The 10,470-nt window shown below is 38.1% G+C and overlaps 1 protein-coding gene across 1 annotated transcript in view; it reads left to right on the top strand.

Moving 5' to 3' along the window:
• Nucleotides 1–10,470, top strand: part of TEX10 (testis expressed 10) — a 46,174-nt gene that overhangs the window by 17,793 nt on the left and 17,911 nt on the right. The window contains exon 9 of the mRNA XM_010015848.1: nt 6–64. Coding sequence (XP_010014150.1) covers nt 6–64 — 59 coding nt within the window. The remainder of the gene's footprint in view (nt 1–5; nt 65–10,470) is intronic.

Genomic DNA, 10,470 nt, shown 5'->3' on the forward strand with positions numbered 1-10,470 from the left:
GCTGCATCATGGGCAGGATGTCCTCCGAACTGGCCGCCACGCTCATCGGGATCCTGCGCATGAGGTACGGCGACGCTCTGCGGTTTGCGCTGCAAAATAACCCGGCCAACACCCCCTCCCTGCCCTGTTAATAAAATCCTATCAGTTATCTGGAAGGCTACACGGTATTGAGCACCCTCTGGTCATCACTGGTGGTCTTTCAGCTGCTACTGACTGCAGCCTTTTCTTGTAAATACTTTGATGTGGCACTGTTGATAGTGAAAAATAACCAACCCGTGTGTATTCTCACGTTCTGCTTGCTTTCACATTTCTAAAACTCGCTTTTCCTATAATTAATAGAACCACAGAACGGTTTGGGTTGGAAAGGACCTTAAGGTCATTTAGTTCCAACCCCCCTGCCATGGGCAGGGACACCTACCTCTAGACCAGGTTGTTCAAAGCCCTGTCCAACCCTAATTACTGCACTTAAACAGCCATATCATAGTTGCTAGGCAAGTGTCTTGCTAGAAATTATTCTTGCCCTTGTTGGTTTTGTCCTGGCTTGAAAGAGCATAAGTTTTCATCTGAAATCAGGGCAAGATGTTGCTGTTCACTGAAACGAGTGGAAGGCTTGCTGGGATTTCACAAGAGTGTTTTGCTTTGCTGCTCCTGGAAGAAGTATACATGATTTTCTCCATTGCTTGATATTGTTGAACCTTGGATAAATAAGTAGGGATTAATCTTATATGGATTATGCTTAAATTGATATTTTTTCTTAAGATTTTTTGGAACTTAATTTTTTATGAAAATAGGATGCAACACAATGTACTGTCAAAGACAGACCTGTATTTGCTGTATAGTATATATCGTGTATATAGACATATTAGCTGTATAATGTCTGAGTAAGATGGTTAACATACGAAGTGATGGTGATGGAAATTTATAATGTCCTATATATAATGCAATACCACTACAAAAATGAAATTCTGTCTAGTTTGGGGAAGATGGATCTCAAATTTTATTTTTAAGAAAGAGAAGTTTTCTGCCATATACTGGAAATTCAGCGGCAAACCATACCCAAGTCAAAGACAATCATTGTGAGAACTGAAGTCAGTAAGAAGCATTCAGGAACTTATTTTGTTGTTAGATCTTAGCAGATTTTCAGTGTGGGAGGCTTTTATAGTAATAGCATAACTGTTTTCTAAAGATTGTGAGAAAGCTGCAGGTGGGTTGTAGGCATTTGATCTTTTTGGCAGAAGATGCAAGAGGCAGCTGGAGAGCAGTGTTCGTAACAAAAGTCTGTTACATCCTGACAACAGAGGAGGAGCAGCAACTTCTTATTTTTCAGAGGTACAAAGAAAGTATTCTAATTTATGGCATTTGGAACACATTTTAAACTAACTTGGATTAAAGGATTGTGCATTATCTACTCAAGAAGTCAACCTGAAATAACTAGATGAAGAAAAAGTACTAATGCAGTTTTACTAGTGCAGTTTCTTGTATTGCTAAGCCCTAGCAGTCCTCCTTTTTCTGGGAGATTGCAAGTTCTGATGAAACTTGGAAAAGAGATACTACTCTTGATTAGGTGTTGTTTTACTTTGATAACACTGTACCACCTCCTTGAGAGGGATCAGTGTTAAACACAGGAACTTGATCAGTCTTCTTTAGAAACACATCTGAAAATATTGCAAATTCTTGGCAAGATTAAAGTGAGTCTTTTACAGACAAAGTGTATGTAACAGTATTGGAAAATACATTTTCACCTTTGTAGCCAACTTAAACTTTCAGAAGTTTTAAATGGCGTATCTATGATACATTTTTTTAGCTGTGGCTCAGTTTCTTGATACATAGGTAAAATTCGTTTTGTGAACGAATTTTTCTTTTCCCCTTACTGTCATGATCATAGACTTTTTTTTAATCCTAAAGCCTTTATCCTAGGATAGCTTAAAGAATTAGAGAATCAAAATGAAGTCAGAAATGCTAGTAGCTGCTGAGGGGGATGTCCTAAAAAAAGTTGCTTTGGCAACTTAAGCATGCAAAGTTAGTGAGATAAGTAGCAAGATTAATTTCTCAAGAACAGAAGAGTCTGATACATCTTCTTCCTTGGAAAAGAAGTTGTGCAGTTAAGGAGGCAGTAGTAGGTTTTCTAGATGTGAACCTTAGCTGGCCTTTACGAGTTTTGTAACCTGTCATTGCACACAGGATACATGAACTAATTTTGCATCTCTTATCAGAAAAGCCAAGCAGGATTATTGTGTCCAGTTTTGTGGCTTGCTTTTAGATAATGATGTGGGCAAACTGGATTGAGTTTAAAGGAGAGCAGACACAAAATGATAGTAAATGGTGATAATGGGGGATGGTTGACAAATAGGTATTGTTAGGCAAGTAAGTCTGGAAAAGAGGGGGAACCATGTGTGTAAAAGGCTGTTGAAAAGGAATGAGAGAATGGGAGTTTTAGATTATAAATACAGACCTTCCGTGTGAGAAGAACGTTTGGTTTGAGTGCTAGCAGAATTTGCTAAAAGCAGAGATACATAATGGAATAGGCTGTGTAGGAAAAGGGTATAAATATACTCACTGGAGGTACCTAAAAACAGGTTGAACAAAAGTATATCATGAATGGCAGAAGTAAACCTTGGAAGTAGAGGCACTAGGTAATTTCTGGTAGTCATTTACAGCTCTTGTGATGCTCAGTTAAACATCCAAGGTTTTGAAATGAATAGTGCTGTACAAGATGTGTATAATTTCACATCTTGTTTGTTTTGTGTCACAATCTGGTTCATGGGACACTTTCTGTAGTTTTAGATGCTGGTAGTTTTGCACAGAGAAACCGATACAAATCAGTCTGCCGGGAGATGTCATTTGTGAGTCAAACCGATGTTGTCAGTAGATGGCACTGTTTTTCTTCCAGTACATTCATGTTCTGTTTGGTATGGGGGGAGTTTTTATAAATTTCTTCCATGCCACCTGCTTATCTGTCGTGCTTTAAATAGCTGGCATTCAGGAGCATCAGAGGCTCACTGCTGTATTTCGTACTTGTTCTTAATTTCTTTAAAAGCCTTTATTTCTGCGTTATTCTTGACCGGCGGAGCATGTATGTTTTTACATGCATCTGAGAATGCACATACATCCCCATATTTGCCAGGGAGAAGCTGCATTAAGCTGGATTTGATTAGAGTGCATATGGATAAGACTGTTGCAGTTATTCCAGGAACAATCATTATGAACGCAATGAACTCGTAGCTTTTTGTGTGTGTGTAAACTATGAAAGTAGATAGTAAATGTATCCAGATGGCTTAAACCGCAGCCCTGTGATGACATCAGGTGGTAACATTAAATTGTAATTATTGCATGCTAACTTTTTGTAGCTTAGAAATGAATTTTGAAGACATTCAGTGGTTTCTGCTTCTTATTTTTGCAGCGGTCAGATAAATAGCCCTGTGGTCTGCAGGAACCCATTAAGTGAGACATGGTGGGCTCTGCGTGCTGAGAATGAAGATGATGTTGACACTGTTTTCATATATAATGGGAAGGTTTCTGAGACTGAGGGGGGGGTTACCTATACTGTTGAATTATTAGGATGGTTCTTGTCATGCTTTTGGTCTATACTCACTACAGCTTTACCAATTAGCACAGGCCAAGGACTGTTCTGAAAAGAAAGCTGAAATGCAGCTGCCCTATTTTGGATACTGGCATGAACATGGCCAGGTTTACATTAATTGATCTCTGTGCCAATGAGCAGACCTTGCTGTTGTTTGGGTTGCCGGGACATCTACAGCTGGTGAGTTTCAGGTGAAACTGAGGGACAGAAGTTGTTGTCCTGACTTTATTTCCCTGCTGTTCTCCTCTCATGCCTGGTGTAGAGGGTATAATCCCTCTACACCTTACTTTCTGTACTTGTAGGGCAAAGGGCTACTTCAGAATGGGTTCTAAAGAACTAGCAAGGCATATGCTTGTTTTTTCTTGAGTACTCTTTGGAAGACTGGCTTTGAGGCAAATCTTTTTGTCAAATATGGAAACGTATTAAATGTTGTAAACTCACTTTTCTTTGTATGTCGTAGATTGTCTTGTTTGCCTGACAAAAGGGAAATCTGGTGTTTACATACCAAAATTTGTACTGTAACAGTTGCAGAGGAGCATCAGTTGTCAGGCTCAGTGTTTTTGGTTGCTACTTCTTAATGACTTTGTGGTGATTTAGTAGTGGATTATCTTGCAAATGGAGCTTTGAGGTTTTTTCCTTCCCTTTTGTATGAAGTAGGATACATCAGATGCTTAATACATAATCTGAGTACGTCCTGTGATGTATTCTGTTCTATGAAATATGGATTAAGAAATGCAGATTGAGAATTGCAATCAAACATATAAACTGGGAAGTTAGATTGCTGACTTTACGGGAAAAGTTCTCTTAACATGTCTTGAGGTACAAACAAGGAAAACCTATTCAGTGTAATTACATAAATGCAATTTATTTATGTGCTCTTTTTCAGCATAATTACTTGAATTCAATTTATGTGCCTTATTTATGCACAACAGTTATGATTTTAGACCTTTTTATCCATTGGAACAGTGTGTCTGGAAATTATTTCACTGTAATAGAAAAGTGGACAGACAATATTTCATTGCCTAGATAAAAAACAATGGGAGCTAATTTACGGCATTTCTCTCTTGAAGTAGAGTCTCTATAAATGAGATCTCCAATGGCTTCAAACAGCCATTTCTTAGTCTTGTGGGGCACTTTCCCTGCTGCGGTCTAGCAAAGAGTTGTTCCTGTTGTTGTAGAAAAGGAGAAGGGTGAGGACCGTATAAATAAAAGCTGAGTGCTCTCTTACAGTGATACATAAATTGTGTGGGAGTTCCAAGGCTTCACAGGTTTGAGAACTCTTGGGGTAGCTTGCATTCTGCTTGTCATAACTGTAAATGGACTCTTAAGAGATAGGAACTTCCCAGACAATAATGAGGAAACTCAGCTGATATCTCATCTTGCAGCCAGGCGTGCTTGTTGGATCCTGCTATCCTCAGGAATCTAGTGTTTAGGAAGAACTGGGATAGACATTTAATGTCTGTTTGGTATAAGGTATAAAATTCTGTGACTCAAAATATACTGCTCAGAGATATTTTAGGGTCATAGCAGAGTTTAAAATTTTCTATAGATATTTCCTTTGTAAGTAAATACTACTTTTATTTATTCATCTTAGTTATGTGATCCGCAGTCTTTGACAGTATAGCTTGAGGAGGCACAGTGAGAAAGCAAAACGTATGTAACAAAAAGCCTATGTACTACTTCATTAAAGATTCTTTGAATGTGTTATAGACAAGAAACAGAAAAACATTATATTCCCAAAAAGCATTTTCAACTTAGAGAAAACCTGCAGAGGGTATTGTAACCTGTTATTGTGAACAACACTGATAGGGCAATTGAATACAGTAATTCTCATACAAATGAAGTGTAGAAAATATTCCACAACAGTGTATTTTGTTTTAAAAAGAAAGACATAAATAAAAATAACTTCTTTTTTTACCAAAAAAAGTTAAGTTCTGATAAAAAAAAAAAATAAAAAAAAGAAAAGAAAAAACACTAGCAAGTCTCTTACAAATTGTACAATGGAAAGTCAACTCAATAGACCGTGGAGAGTAAATTGAAAGACCTACATATGTAGTAAGGTGTAGTAACTATGAATGGGTTGCTGAGAAGAATTTAAGAATAGTAAGGTCTGTATTCACCATGAAGTACTTTTCCTGGTGATATTTTCTCACCCCTCAATTTAGAAACAGAAATGGAGGAGGAAAGTGTTAAAAAGGTAACAAAAATGCTTAAGTCACTATTGAATGTAAGATGAAGAGTGTGCTCTCAAAATGCTGGCATTTCCCTGGCTGGGCGCTCCTGATGATGAAGGGTAAAAGGTTAATTTTTTTTTCCTTGCTGCAAGGTCAGAAAGAATCCATAGTTGTTAAGAACTGGATCCTGGGTGGGTTATGGTGCATTCCTTCATCCACATCTGGCCAGCAAATTGCCTTTTCCTTGCTCACTGTTATGTGAAGGTCTAGGACATGAGAGAGGGAGAAGGCTTAAGCTTGTGTTTGGGGACATGGCCCTCTAAATTCGTTCCCAGATAGTGGTTTGTAGTTTGATATTCCTAACCAAGGGGAAAAGAATTATGTTGCTGCACTTAAAATTGCATCAGTCAGTAAAAGTCTTTTGCTCATTAGTGAATGTTTCTTCTGATTCATGCTCTCCTTTATAATGTGTAAGCAATTCTTTTCTTCATACGGCCTTTGCAGCCATGGAGCAAATGAGTAGCTGACAGGCTTACTTCAACAATGCATAGCTCAAATTGTTGTTTTCTTAAAATAGGGTTTGTATTTTTCCCCAAATCCCTGGTAATTCCTTGCAGATGTTTGTTGTATTTTTTTGTATTTCAAATGGAAACACTTGATCCTTCAAAAGAGATAATGAAAGTTAAAACAAAAACCCCTCACACTAACAAACTGCTGCCTACATATGGTAAGCTGTTAAAGGAAAACGAAGATAAAAACTCTTCATGTGCTCTCAGAGTTTAGGTTCAGTTCCTGTGCTACATGGAGCTAAGTTGGTGTGAATGATGAGATGGATACAGGGCTAGAGAATTATTCAGATTAATTTTTTAAGCAATTTCAGCATCATTTTGTGACAGTATTGGTTTCCTGTCTCTTCAAGAACTGATATGAAAGCTGAGTGTGATCCGTGGTAACAGTGTAACACAAACCAATCTGATTAAGTTAATGCTGGAACCTGTGTTTATATTTTATTGCAGTTGCATTTCAGTTTGACAGAAATTATTTTTCATTAAAGCTAAACAGGAATAAACTATGCCAAAGCTGAGACAAATACTGGCACAGGGCATTTTAGTGTTTTAAGAGAATGTATTTTACAATAGTGCAGGTACATGCTGTGCTGGAGGAATATGTATTATATTTTTCTTCTGTAAAGGTGCAACAGTACTGGTATAGTACTCGCATGAGGTTTTGCTCCTTCTAATATAGTTGTTTGCACACACACAGTTCCTGAGAATGAGAACATGGGAATGTATCAGTAAAGATGTTTTCTCAGCACAGTGGCTGACTGATGACAGTGGTAGATTCACAAGTTATCACCAGTGGTATAAATCTTTCTCCCCACTTGTGTTCATACAGGAGTTCGTAGGGTATTGTCCTACATATTGGTGGTCCTAGGTTGTATAGGAAAACTCATCCCCGCTTCCTGCAGCAGAAACAGCTTCATTATGACCCTTGGTTGCAGCGTGGTTATTCTAGCTGCTGTAGGACCACCACTCTGCTGCTTATATTTCCAAGGTCTTAACTGATCTTCTGGATAGGCAAAAAGTTGCTGAGCTGTATCCTGATGAGCTGCAGAACAACAGAATGTGCATCTTGGAAGGTGGTGGTTTGTCATCTTCAGACTGTAGGTAGATGAACTGACTGAACAGCTTTGGCAAGAAAAAAAGAGACAGAATAGACTTGATTAGCCACATGCTGCTATACGAAATACTTTGATTTACTAAATAACGTGAACATTGTTAGTGGACTGTGTCATCTCTCTTTCTGGGTTGTTCCTGAGTAGGTTGTACAGCCTAGCGCCAGCAGAGATCTCATGAATCTCCGGTGATGTCTGTCTTCCACTGTATGAGCTGATCTGCCTGCTGTATCTTACCTTTAAACCAGTTATCTCTTGATGTAAGGACCTTTGTTCTTACTACACAGTGTTAATCTACACTGTGGCTGCTTAAATTTCTGGAATCCTTTTTTTTTAAGTATTACAGGGTCTTCCATATTCATGTGTACCTACATGTACATCTAAGAGAGATGTAAGGCACTTGTTTTCAGAAACCATTCTTTCTCATCCCAAGAATGACACAGGTACTCATATGTCAGCTAGTTTTATCTATTGTTACAGAGTGTAATAATTTGCCTAGTGCAGGCATTAAAATAATAGACTTCAGTTCTGTGGAACTTTAAAAGCAAAAAAACAACCCCCTCCCCCAAAATGCCTCACCGCATTTGCCACTGCTGGGTGTGCAGAATCCAGGAAAGTTTTCTGCTCCTGATGTCTTTGAAGGACAATTTAGTAGTAGTATCCTAGTAGGTAAAGCACTTGCTGAGGGTGAAGAAAGTCTGTGTGCACTGCCTTCATCTGAAGGGGAGGTTGATTTCCTATTTCCTAACAGAGTGACTTAGTCATTGAACTATTCTGAGGAGGTGTACTTAATTTAATAAGATATAAACAAATTATATTAATTTTATTACATTTTCACTGACTTGAGGCCTGGAATGCAGTTAGGGTTTTTTCTCAGGAAATGAGTGAATCAGCTGGTGGTTGTGCCTATGAATATTTACATGTTCTGTGTGGAAGAAATAGAGGGGAAACTCCTTTCAGAATGATTTTTTTAACCTAGCATTAAGGAAACAATTGTGGGAGGCCTTGGTTTAAATCTGAACAATGGTTGATAAAATAAGTTTAAATGGGGTCACCAGCCACAGTCTAAGTTAGGTTTCTCAGGCTATTCTCATGCAAATGCTAACATAATTCTGTAAAGCTTTAGGAACATCCTGTGCTAGAATATCATCTGTTATGGTGGTGGAAGTACTTTCCTGGAAGGTGAAAGAATTGCATTTTAGGTTTCCTTGAACAGAAAACCCAGGCCCTTGATCTTACACTTCTTGAGTTTCTGAACAAAAGGGTGGTAGTATCAGCGCCGCAGAACTGTGAATCTTGCATTGGCTTTTTCTTCTATTTTAAAAATACTTGAAGACTAAACTCAGGGGTGGGGTTGAGATTCCTTATGCTTTTTTAAATTTGATTGCTTAACAACAACAAAATCAAAACTATAACCCAGCCTCTTAAGAAATGCACTGTGCTCGATAGGTGTGTTGCTCTCTGAGGTGGAGTGTGAGCAGTGTGTTTTACAGGAGGAGAAGTGGAAGGATAATTTCTAAAGTTACTCCCAGCAAGGTTCATCAGAGTTCTACCAGGGAACCCTAAATTACCCAGAGACACCTTACGACTACGTAAGTCAAACCCAACACTCTAAACCTGGACCAGAAATCAGTTGGTAGCTAGTTTAGGTCAGAAAGCACAAAGATAATAGTCTGTGGCTGAGAAATAACCAGTTGTGCACAAACTGCTGTTGTTTTATTTTGCAACGGTGTGATACAGCCCAACCTGAAACCAACAACAACAGCGTGAATAGAAGTAGTGAGGTCTGGCTGGAGTTAAAAGATAGCAGCAAGTGATAAAAGGAATGCATTGCTAGTTGCAGTGACTGAGAAATACTTGCTATGCTAATAGCAAGGGAAGCAGTGATTTTTAAGTTAATTAGATTCAGCTTTTCTTTTAATACCATTTGGTGTGCAGAGCAGGTTACTTAGAGGTGCAGTTCTGAACCTCAGAAGAAAGGCTTTCATGGAGAGCAGGTAACCTTATGGAAATGACAACATGTAATTCATCATCGTTAATGTGGGTTTGGACTAGCTGACTGGAGAGGTCTCACTCACATGCAATTTGATAACAGGTTCCCATTGTCAGTAAAAATTTATTCAAATAAGGGAGGTTATAATATACTTATCACCTCTCTTCCACCAGATACTTTTTAGTTAAACATCTAACATGTAATTTACAAGTATCTTGAAAACATATTTTAAAGTGCACATAGTTCTTAATTATCCATAGTAGTCTTAATATATTAAATGAAATTTCTGTAATAATTTATAATGTATTTCTAGTACATCAGGATCCATTCTAGAATTAAATTTTTTTCTCTGTGTTCTTAATTTCTGATATTGATTAATGTGAACCTTGAGTTTTAGCAGCTTTACCTTACAGACATTTGTGTTCTAAGGTAATTGAGGCATTGATAACTAGTTGGAGTGGTATTAAGCAAACTCTATGCTGTAATACTGTTATGCTTGTATTTGTAATATTGGAAAGACATTGGTCTTGGTCTTCTGGAGTTCATGTTAAATTCTTGCATCCACTGGTCCTATTAGGAATTCAACACATCTGCTAACTGTTGCATGGAAAATACTTTTATTATTTTAAATCAGATTCTGACAGGCTTTGTCGTGCAAGTCCCTACTCCTTGAATTGGGACTTGTTGCAAGTTCTTTCCATGTTGTGTGTCTTCCTGCCCAAGGTTTTTTATTTTCATATTTCCCCGATTCCCTTTGCAGCTTGTCATCTCATGTATCTCTCCCAACCTCTTGCATTCCCCCCATTTTGCTCAGAGATTGCTTCACAGTTTGAATTTCTGTGTCCAGTAAGTCCTAAATTCTCCTGAATCTCTCTTCATGCTCCCCAGTGCTTATTTTGGTAGAATGACTGATCTCAAGTCTGACTCATGATCCTGCTTCATTAGATTCAGATGGACATAGGCTCAACTCCTATGCTGGACATAGGCTTAATTCTCTATGCTGGTATATGGGTCTGATTCTTTCGTGAATACTCACCTTATGTAGGGC

This window comes from Nestor notabilis, unplaced genomic scaffold (genome assembly GCF_000696875.1).
Source record: "Nestor notabilis isolate BGI_N333 unplaced genomic scaffold, ASM69687v1 scaffold12440, whole genome shotgun sequence".
Lineage (NCBI taxonomy): Eukaryota > Metazoa > Chordata > Aves > Psittaciformes > Psittacidae > Nestor > Nestor notabilis.